Source organism: Phascolarctos cinereus, unplaced genomic scaffold (assembly GCF_003287225.1).
Source record: "Phascolarctos cinereus isolate Bilbo 61053 unplaced genomic scaffold, phaCin_HiC Scaffold_726;HRSCAF=1367, whole genome shotgun sequence".
Taxonomy (NCBI): domain Eukaryota; kingdom Metazoa; phylum Chordata; class Mammalia; order Diprotodontia; family Phascolarctidae; genus Phascolarctos; species Phascolarctos cinereus.
Genome location: NW_027556098.1, coordinates 129,916,841 through 129,935,804, shown reverse-complemented (window position 1 = coordinate 129,935,804; position 18,964 = coordinate 129,916,841). Strand labels below are relative to the sequence as shown.

At 39.2% G+C, this 18,964-nt stretch overlaps 1 protein-coding gene across 1 annotated transcript in view; it reads right to left on the bottom strand.

The window, feature by feature from the left end:
• Positions 1-1,506: 1,506 nt before the first annotated feature.
• Positions 1,507-18,964, bottom strand: part of CLSTN2 (calsyntenin 2) — a 225,360-nt gene continuing 207,902 nt past the window's right edge. The window contains exons 10-15 of the mRNA XM_020986139.2: positions 16,663-16,886; positions 12,581-12,751; positions 11,339-11,484; positions 9,418-9,538; positions 6,830-7,014; positions 1,507-4,139 (exon numbers count right to left, since the gene is read on the bottom strand). Coding sequence (XP_020841798.2) covers positions 3,945-4,139; positions 6,830-7,014; positions 9,418-9,538; positions 11,339-11,484; positions 12,581-12,751; positions 16,663-16,886 — 1,042 coding nt within the window. The 3' untranslated portion in view covers positions 1,507-3,944. The remainder of the gene's footprint in view (positions 4,140-6,829; positions 7,015-9,417; positions 9,539-11,338; positions 11,485-12,580; positions 12,752-16,662; positions 16,887-18,964) is intronic.

Here is an 18,964-nt window from a genome sequence, read left to right as displayed (position 1 = left end):
TTCATTCTACTGCTTTTGGCTATAGACCCATGGTCTTGAATAAGTCTGGGCCATGTGAATGTAATGAGTGGGGCAGAGTTCCACAAATCCTTTTTTTAATTAAAAAAAAAAAATTGTGGTGGTATATGACATAAATAGTGGAAATCATTGGATTTTAGAGCTGGGATTTGCTCCAGTACAATTTTAGTGAGTTAGACTCTAGTACATGAATGGAAAAATGCTTGTTTAGAACACATCAATGATGTTACTGGAGGGCCCATATTCATATCATGAAACTTTTAGTGTATATGTGTATGTATGTGTATATATATGTATATGTATACATATACACATAAATATGTATACCTATACACATGTATCTATCTATCTATCTATCTATCTATCTATCTATCTATCTATCTATCTATCTATCTATGTGTATGTCCAAATCTGTACCCGAGTTGGGAAATCAAGCTACTATGGGAAAAATAATAAAACAGTTCAAGAGGGCAGAAATATAAAAATCATCTAGATTTATAGAGATCAGGGAAATGATTCCTTTGAGGGATTCGGATGAACATTACTGCAGAAGACATGTCTATATAGAAAGTTTGATTGAATCTACCAAAATGTGGTGGTTCTAGGCTTTTTGGACAGTTATAATGGCAAATTGTCTGATAAAGTGGTATAAATATCCAGAGTAGTCTCATGTTCTGCTGACTTGGGAACTTGGTCATTGAATTTGGTCACTCACTCAATCCAGTTCATTAGATGACAAAGAGCCAAAGTGGTATGCTATAAAGGGGAAGTATGAGGTTGTGTCTACACATCTTTCAAATGTTCGGATGAAGGGAAGAAAGTTAGTTACTCATTTGTCTAGAGACAATGTACATGATAAGAATATGGCTGTTTGGAAAAATCCAAGCAATTTTACTTTTCCCTAGCATGCTTGATGGTATGTAGATTGCAAGGTCCTAATCAGATAACAAATTACTCAAGGTCAGGGACTGTGGCTTCAATTCATTTTGTATCTCTTTCCTTTTTTTCTCTTCCTGCCTCCCCTCCCCCACCCTTTCCACTGCCAGTAGTACAGTGCTGGGAAAATGATGAATGTTTGCTGACTTAGCATAGTTCTAGCTTTTTCTGTTTGAAGCTAGCATGGACATTATAATTTTAAACAAAAAAAAAACTTGGAGAGAGAGCACTTTCTGACCTGTTACCATGACTATCCCTTTATAAATGGGATCTATTTGCCCAATACCATATGAAATGATCCATCTTTGCTACTCCTGTAATGTGTCACCATGACCTAATTTCCCCCCAATAACAGAAATATAAATATTTCAAAATGCTCATACGTACTCATTCAACCATGAATAAGTAATAGAGCCATTGGAGACAACTGAAGGGCACCAAAAAATGTGTTCTCTGCAAACAAGAAATCACTGAGTGATGGAAAGAGGAAAAAAAAGTCATTGTAAAAATAAAATCGAACATGTTTTCAATCAAATTCTAATTCAGAAAGGATTTTTAAAAATAAAGTTATTATTTATTCATTTTACTTGCTGGAAAATTCAGAATTCAGTTGTATTTGAATCCATTTGTCTCCAAATAATTCATTGGGAAGGATAGAATGACTTTTATAGATTCCTCTCTCCCCCTCCCCATTCACCTCCTGCTAGATCAGACCTGAATATGTGGTTATTATGCACTTTTAAAATAGAAGGGTCTATTTCTACTTAATGGAGATTGAAACCCAATCTTTCTGTTCTTCCAAAGGATTTTCTCAAAGAAGGGGAAGGGAAGGGAACAAATGTTTATTACGTACCTACTATGGGCCAGGTACTATGTATTCAAGCACTTTATAAATATTATCTCATCTGATCTAGGAGCTGTCAATGGTGCCCAGCCAGACCTAGAAAGTGTGCTGTGATATAAAGAGAGCCAGGTGAGAGTGAAGAGATGAGCATTTTAGGTCCGGGTGACCTTGGGCAAGTCACCAATTTCTAACTTCAGTCTAATTTCCTGAATTGTAAAATGGTAGGAATATGGAAATACCTGCCTGATAATGGACATGAAAAATGCTTTGCAAGATTCAAGGTGCCATACTAGTATGGTGGTGGTGACTTTTTGTTCACAGACTTGTCCTAATAAACCCAAATTTTTGTGAGAAGATCATAGAGATCTATTGTTAGGGATCTTGGCATTGGTGGATGCCCTAGAAGACCTTTAAAAACTTCAAAAATTTTAAATGTAGTTTATTTCAGGAAGGGTATAGACACCATAACCAGAAAAGATCCTTGGCTAGTCTTTAAATCTAAACCTCAAAAGTTAATTGATCATTTTTCTCCCATACAGAACCTATCAGGATGCCTCTCTGTAAGGGGCAGAGGATGATGGGAAGCTTCACTTAAGATTGAAAACATAGTGGCAGGGGGAGAGAGGAGAAAGCAAAAGCTAAGTAGTGGGAATGAACCAAAATTCAAGTTCTTAGGGAGTCTTCTAGGTTGTCAACCAGTGTTTCCATATCCACACTTGCTATTCTGTTGGCTACAAAAGATTCTAGACTAGTTACCATGGCAACAGTTGCTTCACTAGGTGTCTGTGATATGTTGGCGATCAAAAAGATTTCATTACATTAAAAAAAAGAGAGGGAGAAAAAACCCCCCAGACTTAGCAGGTTGTACTGTTGTGTTTGCTTTCTTCCTAATTTTTGGTACTTTTTTTGGGCAGAGTGGTGGTGGTGGGGAGGAATAAGCTGTTATATTTCTAAGCTTTCATTTTTAATTCCAGGCATTTCAATCCATGTCCTAATATTCTTTGAGAAGCCCACTTATCAAAAGAAAAGGCAGCAAGAAAGAGGAGATAAGGTGACTTGGGGACCGTGATACAAAGGAGAGTATATTTACTGGGTGATGTGTTTTTCAAAATTCTGTGCCACCATTTGGCTGAAAAGATAATGGCCCAACCAACAGGCAATCATATTTTATTGGCCACCTTCCTCACCTCTGTCCTCCCTATAAATCCTAGCTGTTGTTGTGTAATCCTACAGCAGGCAAAATGAAACATTTTCTCTTGCCTAGATTTTGTTTTCATTCCCATCTTCCTTAAATTCTAATCTGTAGAAACAGTGGTCTCAGCACCCATGGTTCCCCACTGGGGTAGCATTATGCAGTCAGATTCTGCAGCAATACAACTCCACAGATCTGTGAATGCTCAATGTAGGGTCTTGCATCTATGGCTGGAGGTCAGCTCTACTGCCCATGACCAACAATAAACAATGATCCTTTGTTATTGATATTCTGTAGAAGCTAACATAGGCCCTGGAGAGAAGATGGTAGGTAATACCTTCCTCCTTCTCCCTCCCTCACCCCCCCAAAAATCCCTTTATAATAAGTGTATCTTGTCTCCTTAACAATATAAACTTGGGTTATGATGTTCAAACAACCTTTCTGCATAAAACACTGGCCTTTCAAAGAGGTAAGAAGAGGCAACCATGGGCGTAATTTACCCACTGCCACTCACCCAATCACAATGCTGGACTGTGATCAAAGTAGAATCCTTAGTCAGACACACAGGGCAAGAGGGAGCATTTGGCCTGGCAGAAATAAAGAACATCAGAAGCGGAGAACCTTTCTATATGAAAAAATAGCAAAGGCAAAACTCTATGGATTGAATGACAGGGATTTGGTGAGCCCGTAGGAAATGGAGAGAGGCTTTTGGTGAGAAGAGATGGTCAAGCTAAGTCTAGAGCTCTCACTGACAATGTGGGACTTATCTGGGTCATCTGTGCTTTCCTGGGCTTTCTCAGCCCCTAGGAGCAAAGGGTCAAGACATTTTATGAAGCTGGGCTAAGCAGGGCTATCCAAATCCTGTCATCAAATTCATAGTCTCTGTGTAACTGGACTCAGGAATACATTGTATTGGTGTTTACAAAAGGGATACACCTGGGACCATGGGCTAGTCTAGTAAGGGAGTGTCGAATCATCCCATTCCAGCTGGGCTTGCCTGGGGCCATTCTGCCCACTTCTGCCCTTGCCAATCTCTTCCTCCTCTTCCTCACTGTCATCTGAGTCATCACTGGAACTGTCTTCTGCTTCCTCCTCTTCCTCCTCCTCTTCCTCACTTTCCTCGTCCACATGGCCAGGTTCTTCATATTTCTAGATGTCAATATAGGGAAAAAACACATTGAGAAACCCTCTTTAAGAGCCTGAATTCACAGAGTGCTGCTCAATAAAATCAATTTTTTTTTTTGCCTTTATTAAAGGATCTCCTATCACAACACTCATGAAAGTGTTTATATAATAAATGAGTCTTCTGGAAGTCTTTGCTCTTAATGCTAAAGACTCATGCCTTGAGAAATGTTCATCATTAATGCTAAATGGTTGGTAACTGGTGAAAGGACATAGGCCATATTCTATGCAAAACAGGAGGGAAATTCAATGGCTTTCTGGTATTGATTCTAGTCAGTGGGATGTTGGTGAAGTGTTGTCCTTAAAACATTGGAAGAAAGAATTCTATGGCAGTTCTACAAAGGTCATCACAATCATTTAATGAGTTAATCTAACAACAGTTGCATTAACATAGCCTTAATTTCTGCAAGGGGCTATTATTTTGAACATTTCAAGAGCATTTAATATTTGTAAGAAGCTATGTGTTCTTCTATAGATGTGCAGAATATTGAGGTTGCAACAAAACTTATTTGTTCTCTTTTGGCCCAGACTCATGATTCATTTTTGTTAGGGAACTGCAGGTATGGAAATGCCTTCCACTGGTTCAAATCATCAGTTGTGTAATTTGTAGTCTTAGTGGATTTGCCTGGGCCCATGAGGAGTTGTGATATAGTGGTGATGTAGCAGAGGTAGGATTTAGGTCTTCTGGACTGTGAGGTTAGAACTCTCATGACCACACCATGGTGTCTCTCATGAATCATTCACCCCTCAGAAAAGCTGATAATTTTTTACCTCTCTCCAGATGGAAATAAATACTTAAATTCATTGGGAGGTTATGACATCATTGGATAATATGTAATGTTAGATAGAAATACTACTTTTGGACAAGCATATGCACAGTTCTTCCTATTTTAGGTACTTAGGGAACAAGGATGACAAAAGTTCAGTCTTCATTGTTACACCCTCATTTCCAGGCATTTCCTTTTCATCTCAATCATTGCTTCACCTGTTTCTAGTTCCAAACCTCTAATTCACCTCCATTTCAAGTGCCCAACTAGTTAGCTATGACTTTGGTGAGTCACCTTTGGCTTTCATGAGTTTGAAAGTGGTGCTCGCTCCAAAATGTGGATTAGAGTGTTCCTCCCACATGGAATATCCTCTCTGTTTTCTAAACAGTGCCCATCCTTCAAGGTTCAGCTCAAAGAAAATTTTCTTTAAGCAACCTTCCCTCACTATTGTAGCCCAAAGTGACCTTTTTCTTCTCTAACTCCTCTTATATCACTTAATTCTCTACTCCATATTGCATGTGATTATGTAAGGTTTTGTATTCTCTAAATATTTCACCTGTTTTAGTGCTCTCTGCCCCCCACCATTACATTTCTTGGAAGTGGAGAGGGAGGAATGGGGCTGGCAGGACCATGCTTTCTTCTGCTTTTGTGTTAGTTTATAGTTACACTGAACTGGACACATTATATGTGCTCAATACAAATGTTGACTGTTACATTGCATAGCTAGTTTAGTGTGGCTGACAGATGGGGTAGGTCCCAACATCTCCTTTCTCTTCTGTATTGTCCCACAACTCTCCTTTTTTATCATCCCTTTGCTGACTTCCTACTTTCCTGACCATCTACCCAGGCCCCTCTCAAGTATAGGCCTATTTATATTGTATGAAGTGAGTTCTTTCTGTCTGGGCTGAATCTCTTAGGGTTCTGTGTAATCAGTCAAGTGAAGGTAGGTGTTGCTGATACTAGCTAGTGGTGCAGCAATTTCTTTCATGAGCTGGCAACCAGTTTAACTTTAGCTGATGTGATTAGCTAGCACTTGCTTGGGTTCTAAATTTTGTTTTGTATTGACAAGGTTTATCTCCTCTGGGTATGTTTGTTTTCACAAATCGAGAAAGGCATAGGAATTGATGTGTGACTGTAGAGGTTTCACAGTGAAGATGGGGGCTTGGTGTAGGGCACATGTAGATGCGTATCAAATGCTCAGTAAATTTAGAAACTTAGTGCTTGCTGGCCAAAGAGCACAGACTTTTCGAAAGGCTTTAGGCAGAACAAAGAATCATAGAATCATAGATTTAGAGGGATAAATTGTAAAGGGGTCTTGGAGTTCATTTAGCCCAATTACCTAATTTTATAGATGAAAAAATTGACGGCCAAAGAAGTTGAGTTCCTTAAGGTCATATTGATAGTAAGTAACGGAGTTAGAATTTTTCCCAACAACTCCCCTCTGCAAAAAAAAAAAAATCCTTTGAGGGCTCCTTATATCATAGGTGATGTATCAAACTGCCTATCAGAATATACTCTTTCCTTGATAGCTCCCAAGTCTTTGGAGCAAGGCTCAGTCATTCATATACTCAGCAAGCCTTTCCTGAGCACCTAGTATGTTCCCAGTTCTGTATACAAGAGAAGAAAATTGGGCTCTAGTCCTCAAGAAGTGTATCATTTTGATGGGTAACAAGACTAACATAAATGAAACAAGTGGTATACAAGCCAACATATAAGATGGTTTATAATTAATTAGGTGCTTAAGCCTCTAGTTCAGATTAGAAGTGCCAGAAGAATTCAGGGAAGAGACAGGGCTTGATCTGGCCCTTGAATAGATAGGGTTTTAAAAGACTGAGAAGAAAGGGGAAGGGCATTCCAGGAGGGACTTTCCAGTTAAGGTGTATGGTTTACCTCCATGGGATTGACCGTGATAGTAAGTGCAGAATCATCCCAATCCATTTCACTCTCTTTAGATGATTCACTCTCCTGTATGCAGTGCTGGTGTGCTACTCGGATTCGGTATACACCCATGGCTACAACAAATACCAGCATTCCAACACAGACAATTATGACCACCGTAGCAATGCTGGGAATGACTGAAAAGAGGAAAAGAGATAGAAGTGAATTGCGGATGTAGTTCTATTAAGTTCTTGGTTACATGGCATCATAGATATTTCTCAATAATAATTGCTATGCATAAGCATATGATGTTCATATCATCCTTTATACTTTCCAAAGTGATTTTTATCACTTCTATTATTTAATTATCTCTGTGAAATTCACAGGTTAGGTCAGAGAGTCGTAGGCTTTAGAGCTAGAAGGAACTTTAGAGATCCAACCAGGTCAATCCTGTTATTTTCTTGTTGAAGAAACTGATGCATGCCCAGAGAGGTGAGGTAAATTACCCAGAGTCACCCACGTAGTAAATACCAAAGCCAACATTCAAACTTTTGTCCTACAGTTCTAAATCTAGTGCTTTTTTCATTATGCCAATATTCCCATTTTATAGATGAGGCATAGAGAAATGCTACTTGCTTAATACCTCACAGTAACTTGACCTAGGCCTTTATCTTGGGTCCTCTTGCTGGGATAGCTGGATTCTGCATTACTATGCTTCACCATTTTCTTATCCTTGTTCAGGGGCAAACTTCCTAAAATTTTATTCCTTCCTAAGTCAACATAATTACATGAAGTGTACATACCCAGCAAAATGTCAACTGCTTGAGGGCAGGGACTTAAATTTTTGTCTTTGTATACATAGGGCCCCAGAACAGTGCTTGGCATAGAATAGATGCCTAATAAATGCTTTTCTATGGTGAAGATGATGATGGTGGTGATGATGATATTCATAGGCTTTAGAGCTAGAAGGGCCTTGGAGATCATTTAGTCCAATTCCTTCATTTTGCAAAGGAGGAAATAGAGGCCCAAAGAGGGAAAATTATTTATTCAAGATGATACAGGTAGTAGTAGCAGAAAGAGGATTTATATCCGGGTCTTTTCTGATTTTTGATACAATTTTTTTTCCCACTCATGACACTGGAATTGTGATTATACTTCATGTTTATCCAGGCATGAGAGTTATTAATATTCATATTTTTAAAGACAAGGAATAGCTCACATTTATAAGGTACTTTTCAAGTTCTATAATCTCATACTCCCAGAAACTGATAGGGGAGAGGATGGAAATATTTTTAAACTTGTGATGAAACTGAGGCTCAGAGGTGTGACTTGCTCAATTACGGTCACGTACCTATAAAAGCGGAGTGGAGACTTTTAACCCAGATCTTCTAATTGCAAGTGTAGTACTAGGGAGACACTGAGGTATGGAGACATTTTATTAACCTTCCTGAAGTCACACAGTGAGAGTTAGTGGCAGAATAAAGAAGAAAACCCCATTCTTTTGACCTCCGTCACCAGGATTTTCTACTATCCTGTGATGCTGACATGATTTATTATTTGAAACATCATACAATTAATATGTAACACAACATGTAATATGAGAAGCTTTTTGGCATAATAGAGAGCTGGCTTTGGAGTCATGAAGATCCGATTTTATATGTGTGTATGTGTGTGTGTGTGTGTGTGATACTCACAATGCATACAAATACATACACACATATGCCACTTTGGATACTTCCTAGTTGTGTGTCTCTGGGTAAAATCACTAAGCTTTATGTACCTCAAGACCCTAGGAATTCCTAAGTCAATAGAGGATCAATATCTTTTTTGGTTGGAGGGACTTGTTGGCCTGGGAATTGCCTAAACTGAGAACGACATTATAATACTTTAAAGTTTGCAGATTGCTTTACATTTGTTGCTTCATTTGATCCTTACAACATCCCTGTAAGTAGGTGCTATTCTTGTTTGTATTTTACAGAGGAGGAAAATAGAGCATACAGAGGTTAAGGACTTGCCCAGGGTCACACAGCTAGTATGAACTAGGATTTGAATTTGCATTTTCCTGACTCAATGCATAGTCTGTGAATTTATCATTGTTTCATATATCCTGACCACCTATATAGCATCATATACATTTGGGCAAACATTTCAATTCGATCTCATCCATTTCTGAGGCTGTGAGAGTTACACCTCTAAAATAAACACAGTTTTAAAGAAAGGTGGTTTAAGTCTTTTGCTTCTGATGGCTGCTTATATTCTAGGCAGGTCTTGTCAAAAGCTTTCCAGAACCCTTCTGTTTCTTTGGCACTGGTCTCTTCTCTTAACAAGGAGGCAACTTGTGAGGCCCTGGGAGGTTAAATGATTTGAGGAGGATTACACAGATAGTTACTAGCAAAGCCAGGACACATGGAGGACCCATTAAACAAAGCCATTGACAAAGCTGGCTCTTCTAACTCTCTTTCTAACACATTCCCCTGCCTTCCTGAAGGGTGACCCTGGGAACTGGGAGTGATAGTAGTTTTGGCTGAGGGGAGGAGAAGATATCCTTGCTGGGGAGGCAATGATGCCAAGATGACGTATACAGGTCCCACTAGTCTTACCTGAATTACGCATGCTACTTATTTCGGGCTCTGAATGGTGGACGGACTGGAGGAACTGAGGCTGCACAACCATGTGGTTGACGTGCTCTGTGTCTGGGTTGATCTCATGCAGAACATTCACCTGGAAATATAAAGAAACAAGCTGGTTGCACCTGTTCCTTTAGCTGGTGTTCTAACCAGCTGCTGTGGCCTTCTTTACATGCAGATCTTCTTGGAACCAAGGAGTTCACAAAAGTGAACTGTCTTCCCTTGGATTTTTTTTTAAATCAAATTTTAATTGATAGCTGTTGTTTTTACATCACTTTATTTTTGAGTATAGGCCTCCCCTCTTCCCTAACAAAGAATAAAAGAGAAAGGCAGAAAAAGCAGTTTAGGAAAACTAACCAGCATGTCAGCTGAATATACGCAATTTTCCAAGCCCACAATCCCTCAGCTCTGTAAAGAAGAGGGAGGGAGGAACATCTTATCATCTCTTCTTTGGGGATGAGTGTGGTCATTATAATTACATAGTGTTCAATATTTTTTGTTGTGATTGTTCTTTCATTATGTATTATTAGGTTATTATTTTCCTTGTTCTACTTGTTTCTCCTTGCATCAGTTCATATAAGTCTACCCATGCTTCTTTGAATTCTCTGTGCTTGTTATTCCTTATGGGGCAATAATAATTCCATTAGATTCATTTACCACAATTTATTTACCCCAATTGATTGTATCTACTTTAGTTCTAGTTTATTGTTATTACAAAAGTGTTTTGCTATTAACATTTTTGTGTATTTGGGACCATTCTATTTTGTCTTTGGTCTCTTCAGGGTATATACCTAGTAGTGAGATAACTGCCTTCCTTGAATATCAACCAGTACTTGTCAGAATGGAACTTGGAAACTGGAAATGAAGTGTTTGCCCATTAACCACTTACATGGTATAACTAAACAAATCCATTATATGAATGTAATGGAATTATTATTGTGCTGAGAAAAATGTGGGAAGACAGATGCTGAGTGAGCTCAGTATTTGGACTAAGGTAGGCAACCAGAAACAATATTTATAAGTAATTGAAGTTTGATTAAGTATGATGAACGACCTTGGTCAAAGAAAACTAACTGATGATGAAGTAAACTTATTTCAGTAGAGTTAGGGGACTATGTGAAATGTGATATAAGCTGTCAGATGTGGCTGCTATGTATGTTGGTTTGGCTTAAAATTTGTTTCTTATAAGGGAGGAGGGTTAAGGGAAAATGACTAGCATAAAAACAAAAGGTTTTGAATTTTTAAAAAGAAATTTTGAGGGGTGGTGGTGGAAGTAAAAAGGACAAAAAGAACCATGATGAGGCAGAGCACACAGACAAATGAACAGAGAACAAAGCGGGCTCCTATGTCTTGAGTTATGTCCCAGTTCTTGTCATTGGGCTACTAAGACAACTATTGGTTTAAGCTCCTTTGATGTCAATATCCTCCTTTGGGCTTCTGGTTTGCTACATTTATGAAGGAGATAGAGTATTCTCTCCTCCTCCCTATTTCTCTTCACCTCTCTCTATTCAGCACGCATGCAGATTTGAGTTCGCGCTGGATTTAGTGAAGAGTATCAACTCTAAATGATTTTGTGGTTCTGAGAGCAATAATCACTCCAATTTGTGAAAGCAAAGGGCAGGAGACCAAGGAGAGAAGCTAAAGGGTCTGTATAAGTCTCATGTTTCTTATATCTCTAATTTGATCTAACCTAAGTTTTTGCAGTTGAGTGAATGAGAACTTTAGAGCTGTCCTTCAAGGTCATTCTTGTGTCTCCTCTGTCTTTATCCCAGATTCTTTTTCTTAAGGGGGCCACAAAGAAGAAGAGAGGGGTGGCAGTTTCCTTTTAGGCTCATATTAAGATCCCGCTAGAGCCTTGAATACATTTATAAAATGAAACAATAGCAAGACTCACCTCTAAGTTAAATTCATTACTAGTGTAGCGTCCATTGAGCTCAGAACACTTGATCTGGAACTTTCTATCATCCAGGCTGGCTGGGTGCCAATTGCGATAGCGGACTTGATGAAGGACCTGCTCATAGCTGCTCATTGTGCCCACACCTAGGTCAGGAAAGCCATATACTAGTCATTCTCAGATGGGGACCCCAAGGCCAACGCGTGGCCTATGCAGTCAGTTCTCTGTATTTCCCAAGAGAGGGAATTCTTCTGATGGAGAGGGTGAGGGAAGGAATATACATCAAATTAAGATTTACTATTGAAATGGATTATTTCTTGAAAAGAGTGAGGTACTAAAGATCAAACCAAATTAACTCAAGACCATTTATATCTGGTGAAGATTCTAGATAGGGTAGATTTGCTCATTGTTATTAATAATTCCTAAAGTAAGAGAGTTTATAGGTAAAAGAAAATTCCATGTATCTAGGTTATATAGATTATTGGTTCCCATTTTTTTTTGTTCCACAAATCCCTTTCAAAAAAAAAAGTGTTTTGAATACCTAGGGTAATTTAATATACTACTCACAATATTTTTTCTTTCTTTTTTTTCAAAATTCTTAATAGTATTTTATTTTTTCCAATCACATATAAAGACAATTTTCAACATTCATTTTTTGAAAGATTTTGAGTTCCAAATTTTTCTTTCCTTTTCCCTCCCCTTCCCTCTCCTCTCCCGCAAAACAGCAAGCAATCTGGTATAGGTTATACCTGTGCAATCATATAAAATGTATTTCCACATTAGTCATGTTGTACTCACCATATTCTTTTAGATTTATTATTAAGTGCTGAAAATAACTACAATGATAACAAATTTGTAACGCTTCAAAGAGGAAAACATAATTAGGAAATAATTTACTGATTTAAAGAATTGTTGGAGGCCCAGGGTCGTAGTTTCTATTCTACTACTTAGTAGGGATTTGGGAACCACTAACTGGGAACCATTGAACTGGGTAATTCCCATTGATATGAGTGACCAGGCTGGTCATTAAGACTTGGTAACCAAAATCATGAGTCTGAAGTCAAGTGTCCCTTCTGCTGACTGAGCCATGGTGGGTAATATGATAACCTGAGTAGTCTTCTCTTTGACCTCTGACCAGTCTATTTCATAAAGATCATAAAGCTCAAGTCATGGCCATCCCTTGCAGGAAAACCATCAGCAACAAGGGGACAGGGGAACATGAAATACTATTAGTTTTCTTACCATAGATAGAATAACCTGATGTGGAGTTGGTAGCATCCAGATGTCTTTCCTGCAGTTCACCGTAGTCTAGCTCTAAGCACTCCTGTCCAGATTTGAGTTCTTCCCCCATCACCAAAATGTCACAGAAGTCCAGGTTGTGGAGCATCTCTTCTAAGAGCACATGCTTTGGGGCTAGAGGAGGGAAAAAAGTAGACACATGAGGGACAGCTGTGGAGCACATGCATGTAATAATGGAAAGGGTTAATAGAATTTTTGTTTTACTGCTTGCCAGTCATGTGAACTTTGGCACATCCCCCTACCTCTCTGAACCTCAGTTTACTCACCTACAAAATTGGGGTGAGAATATTTGGACTGTCTATATCATAAAGTTACACTGATAAAAGTGCAGTCCTTCAGTTAACTAGAAATTATTAGGAGCCTATCATGTGCCAGGCACTGTGCTAAGTGCTAGGGTTACAAAGAGAAAGAAAAAAAAACCCAACAAAAATCCAACAACAACCAACACTCTCCCTTCTCCTCCTGGCCCCCCCCCCCAAAGACCCTACTCACAAGGAACTCGAAGTCTAATGAGTGCAAACAATGGGTGCAAATGTTAGAAACAAGATACATAAAGGATGAATTGGGAGGAGGTGTGGGTTAGTCTTGGAAGGAAAGCACTGAAGGTAGAGGCCTGGGAACATCTTTTTGCAAAAGATGGGACTTTAGTTGAGAATGGAAGAAAGCCAGGAAGCATTAGTGAAGAGGGAGAGGTTTCCAAGTGGGGAGACATCCAAGGAGTCCAGAGATAGAGCACTGTGTATAAGGAAAAGCCAGGCAGGCAATGTCACTAGATTGCAGAGTACGTGGAGGCAGTAAGGCATAAGAAGACTAGAAAGGTAGAAAGGGGTCAGGAGATGAAGGACTGTAGAGATCAGATGATTTCATATTGTATCCTGTGAAAAGTAGGGAAGTTTATAGAATAGGGTGGTGACATAGTCAGGCCTAAGCCTTAGGAAGATTCGTTTGACAGATGAGTAGAGGATGGATTGGAATGGGGGAAGACATGGCAGGAAGACCAATCAGCAAGCTATTACAATAGTCTGTGACTGAAGACCTGCACCAGGGTGGTGCAGTAGTGTCAGAGAAGAGAATGGGGCCTATTATAAGAGATATTAGGAAAATAAAAACAACAGGACTTAACAATTGTAAATCATGGACATGCTGCATAAATGTGACCTATCATATTCATTAGACTCTGACACAATCACTGTGCTCCTCCTCTGTACATGGGCTGCTACTATTTTAGATCAGGAGTTCTTAACCTTTTTTGTGTTGGACTCCTTTGGCAGTCTGGTGAAGCTTATGGACTCTTCTGAGTAATTTTAAAAATACATAACATAAAATACACAGGGTTACAAAGGAAAACAATTATATTGAAATATAATTAACAAAATATTTTTTAAAAAAGATGCATTTACACCAGGTTGAGAACTCCTATTATGATGGAATAGGAGCGCTAGTCACTGAACCTCTCTGGGCTTCATTTCTCCATCTGTAAAGGGAAGAGGTGAACTAAAGGACCTTTGAAGTCCCCACCATTTTTAGATCTATGATCTCATGATACTGAGTCCCTTCTTCCCCCAGCCCCCAAATCTCTTACTCTGGCCAAAAATATCTCCCCCAAATCCTGAACTCCAAACACTAGCATTACTACTTTGCATTGATATATCGCCTCTTGAAAGTCCCCAGTAAACTGCAAATATGTTACTCGGGAGGAGTAATACATTAATCCCAACATATTAGCATGGAAACCTGAGAGCAGAATTGTATAGAACGCTGTCCTGGCTTTAGGGCATAATGTCATCGTAGCTCTCCACAAGACTTCTCTTTTGCCTGCTCTCTGGCTTATTTTATGACCCTCAATTTTTCAAGAAAATGGTTGAATAGTTTTAAGAACCTATTAAACCTTGAAAAATTCCAGCCAGAGGGCAGCAGTTCTGGGGGAAAAAAACCCAACAACTTCACCCCATATCAAAGGCATTCAAGAGCATATATGGAAGTATGAACAACAAACATAATTGAAAATTGATCTTGAGAGCCATTCTGCATAGGCTTTTCCAGCTCTTCTTTCTCTCTAATGATGGTCCCGGAAAGAGAAGGATGGCAGTTGGGTAATGGAAGCACTGGGGGTAAGGGGAAGCTCTCAGTCTTGCACTGATTGGAGAGCCATAGGTTGAAAACCTGAATCTACCTTCCCATAGTAACCTGGAAGACTGGCTTAACCAGCTCTTTCCCCAGTTTTGGTGGTGGTGGTGGGTATCAGTGGTTGGGCAGTAGTTCTTTAAATTTCTCTTAAATCTTTGCACACCCCCTTCTCGTACCTCCTCCCCACCACTCCCAGGACATTTCAGTTTTATCAGATCCATTTATGGGGCCATGAGGGTTGTACCTGTGGGAAGGCAATTTGAGTCTTTACTCTAGATGAAATAATAATAATGATGAAGATAATAACAATAACAACAGCTAGCATTTATGTAGTACTTCTAGAGTTTGCAAAGGGCCTTATATTAACTCATTTGATTCTCATAACAACTCCTATGAAGTAGTGTTATTATCTCCATTTTACAGATGAAGAAACTGAGGCCAGTTGCCTTGTTCAGAGTCACATAGCTAAGTATGGGTCTGAGGTGACTTTTGAACTTGGTCTTCCTGATTCTAAGTTCGATACTTAGATCTACTGTGCCACCTAGCTGAGAAATTAACTTTCTAAAAGACAACGAATTAATTATAATCTCTTAAAGTAGGAAGGAACTTGATTGATTATTTTGTCCAATCCTCTTATTTTACTGATGATGAAACCTTGGCCCATTGAAGTGACTCATCCAAGGCTTTATAGGTAAGCATGAGTAAAACCAGGATTAGGATCCAGGTTTCCTTACTAATCAGCTTTCTTGACTAATAGGCTATTACTGACTTTGCACTGTTAACTTGCAAAGGGTAGGGACAAACCCATTTGTCATTATTAGTAGCTTACAATAAGGGTTGGATGGCAATGAGAAAAGAACATTGGCTTTTGAGTTAAAGGACCAGAGTTCAAATCCTGGCTCTACCACTTACTACCTCCTGATCTTTAACCGATCACTTTACCTTCAAAGACCTCAGTTTCTTCACCTGTAATTGAGAAATTTGAACAAGTCTCTTCTAGCTCTAAATCTATGCTTCTATGATTCTAAGGTTCCATTTTTCTAACTAGCCAATTAACTGGCTTATTGGAGCTGTAAACAACAGGACAATTCTGGAAACCACTAATTGCCCCCTCCTGCTGGGCCCATTAGCTGGTTGGTGCTAGAGCTTTAGGCTGACATGCAAACCACATCTAGAAGGTATCTGTTATAGCTTCCAAAAACTGAGGTCAAAACCCCTTTCTTGTTCTGGCTGACATTGACCACAAATGACCATGGAAGAGAAGAAAAGATCATACAGCATAATGCACTTCGGCATATAATTCTGAAACGGCACAATCTGAGACAGGTAAAACACAATTTATTTTTATGAGCTACAGAGTGTGCAAGGAAGGCTCGGATTGCAATATTCTTCAGCCTTCGGGGAGCAAGGGTAGTTTAAGGCAACTGGTAATTAGAATTATTATAGAAGCAACCCTTCGGGGAATCCAGTCCACCCAAGCCTGTAGATCATTAGCAACCACTTTCCTGAAGGATGTATAGAGACTTGAAAGTTATTCTCCTTGAGAAACATAGTTGAGGACAGTTCTCAAATTGATGTTTTTTTCTCCTATAAACTTGCACCACTGTAGAGGGAGAAAAAAAAAGAAGAATTTTTCCTACAGGCATAAACTTCAGCCTTCGGTGTTGCTAATATTGGTCCCTAGCTGAATAATTCAAAATACTTTATTCGGCTTTCACTGAACAACCCCAGCGATAATGAAACTGGTGAAAATATGAATGCTGAAAATTTCCCAGTAGATTGGAGTAATCCTGCTGAGGGAGACCTTCATTTTACTATATACACATTAAAAAATGTTTACACCTTGAAATACAGCCTCAAATGCTGTTAGGAAGATAACAAAAACACTCCAAACTAACCTTGGTCTTCCTCCTTCCAGTCTCCTGGTGGCTCTGCTTTGGCAAGGGTGCTCACAATCTTGACATCAGGAAAGAGAGCCACCCCTCTGGCATTTTCAAACTGGGCAGCTGGCCTCACAAGGTGGTCTGTTCCACTAATGGTGATCCTGGGCTCTATGGCTTGCAGCACCATCACATAGGCATCCACATCTGGAACGCTAATGCAGACATCTTCTCCAAAACATCTGGAAAAAACACAGGGCTCCTTCAGTGAATGGTGTGGTTGGCAATTTACCAGTTCAATTCAATTTGACAAACAGTTATTAAGATTCCACTTGCTATAAGCAGGGCACTGTCAACACTGGAGATAGGCAGATGAAAAACAGCACAGTTTCTGCCCTTGGGGAACCTAACATCTAATAAAGTGATAAGATATGCCCAAATAGAGTGGGTTGTAGAGACAGAAGGAAGTAAGTAAGTCTGTGTTGATTAAGTGCCTACTATGTGTCAGGAACTGTGCCAAAAGCTTTAAAAATATTATCTTATTTGATCTTCATGACAAGGCAAATGCTCATTATCCCCATTTTATAGTTGAAGAAACTGAGGCAGACAGTAGTTAAGTAACTACTTAGGGTTGTACAGCTAGTAGCACAGCATAAAGGAAGAGAATAAGCATTTACACAAAACCTACCATGTGCTGGAATATAAAACCTACTTTTTATAAAAATTTTATTTGATCTTCACAAAGGTAGGTGCCATTATTATCCCCATTTTACAGTTGAGGCAACTGAGGCAGGCAGAGATAAAGTGACTTGTCCAGGTAAGTATTTGAAGTTGGATTTGAACTCAAGTCTTCCCAACTCTAGTCCCAGTGCTCTATCCACTGTATCACCTGGCTATATTAAGCATAGTGCCTGTCACAAAATAAGTGTTTTACTGAGGCGATAAAGGAAGATGGAGGAACTGGTCCCTGAGCTTGATCCTGATGGATACATGTACTAAACACCTACTTGGGGCCCTCCTCAGTGTTAAGTGATATGGATATTTAAAAAAGCCTACAAGTCATGCTTCCTGTCTAGCTAAAGGGACAAGATATACACCTATACTGCCCAACAAGAGAGTCTATGCCCAAGTGCTAACTTGGTGGGTTAGATAGTCAGAAATTAAGATAGTATGTAACCTAGGGACACTTCATAGATAAAGATCACTCATCTGGCAGTTTTCAACTTCTAAAAACGCACCTGAGAATTAGGAAGGAAGCAAAAAAGGTAAAAACAGACAAAACATATATTCTCTTTACTCATGGTAGAACCCCTTAGGCCTTCACTTAATTCAATTGAGCAGCTATGTATTGAACCTAATGTGTTAGGTGCTGTGGGAAGTACAAAAATGAACACCTTACATTTCTCTAGGATTCTAAAGCTGACCAAATATCTCCCTCTCAACAACCCTGTGAAATAAGTAGTACAAGTCCTATTAGGACCACACAAGGAGTGAATATTAGAGCTGAGACTAGAACCCAGATCTCTACACTCAAGAAACTTACAATCTAGTAAGTCTAAGTAGTATAGAAACAGTACTGTCTTACTCTAATTGAGGGAGGAATAATAATATCTGACATTTGTATAGCACTTGAAAATTTGAAAAATTATATTATCTAAGTTTTATAAAAGAGACATTCCCAGTCTAGAAACATATACTATGGCCAAGGCACTGTGCTAGGTTCTGAGGATACAAAGGGGAAAAAAAAGTCCTTGACACAGTCTAGTGTTGTCTAGTAACAGCTATGTGTAACTACAGCTATATTATCCCCTTTTTGTAAAAAGGAAAACTGAAGATAGATACTTCAAGTGACTTGTCCACGATCACTAAGCCAGTAAGTGTCACATCTGAACCCAGGTCTTGTTGACTCCAAGTTCGGGGATGGCCTATGCTATAAGGCTATAGGGGTGCTGCTAACCAACTAGCTGAAATGAGAAGCACTCTGGATTCTCATTCTGGGGGCATGTATGCCCACCCCCGATAATGCTGATCCCTTTGTGGTCCTAGGCACACCTCACTGCCTATTGCTGACTCCACCACTCCCAGTGATTAGTGGGCTAGTACAAGAATCAAAACTGTAGAGAAGATTTCATAAGCAACTGTGGTATTTGAGTTGGCCTATCAAGGATAAGTAAAGTTTGGAAAGGCCTAGAATAGAGAAGAGTACTTCCAACAGGGAGCAGTACAACATAATCAAAGGTATGACAATGGGAAAGCACATGACTTCTTTTGGAAATGGTGACTAAATAGTTCAGCTTGACCAGAACATAAGGTAAGAGGA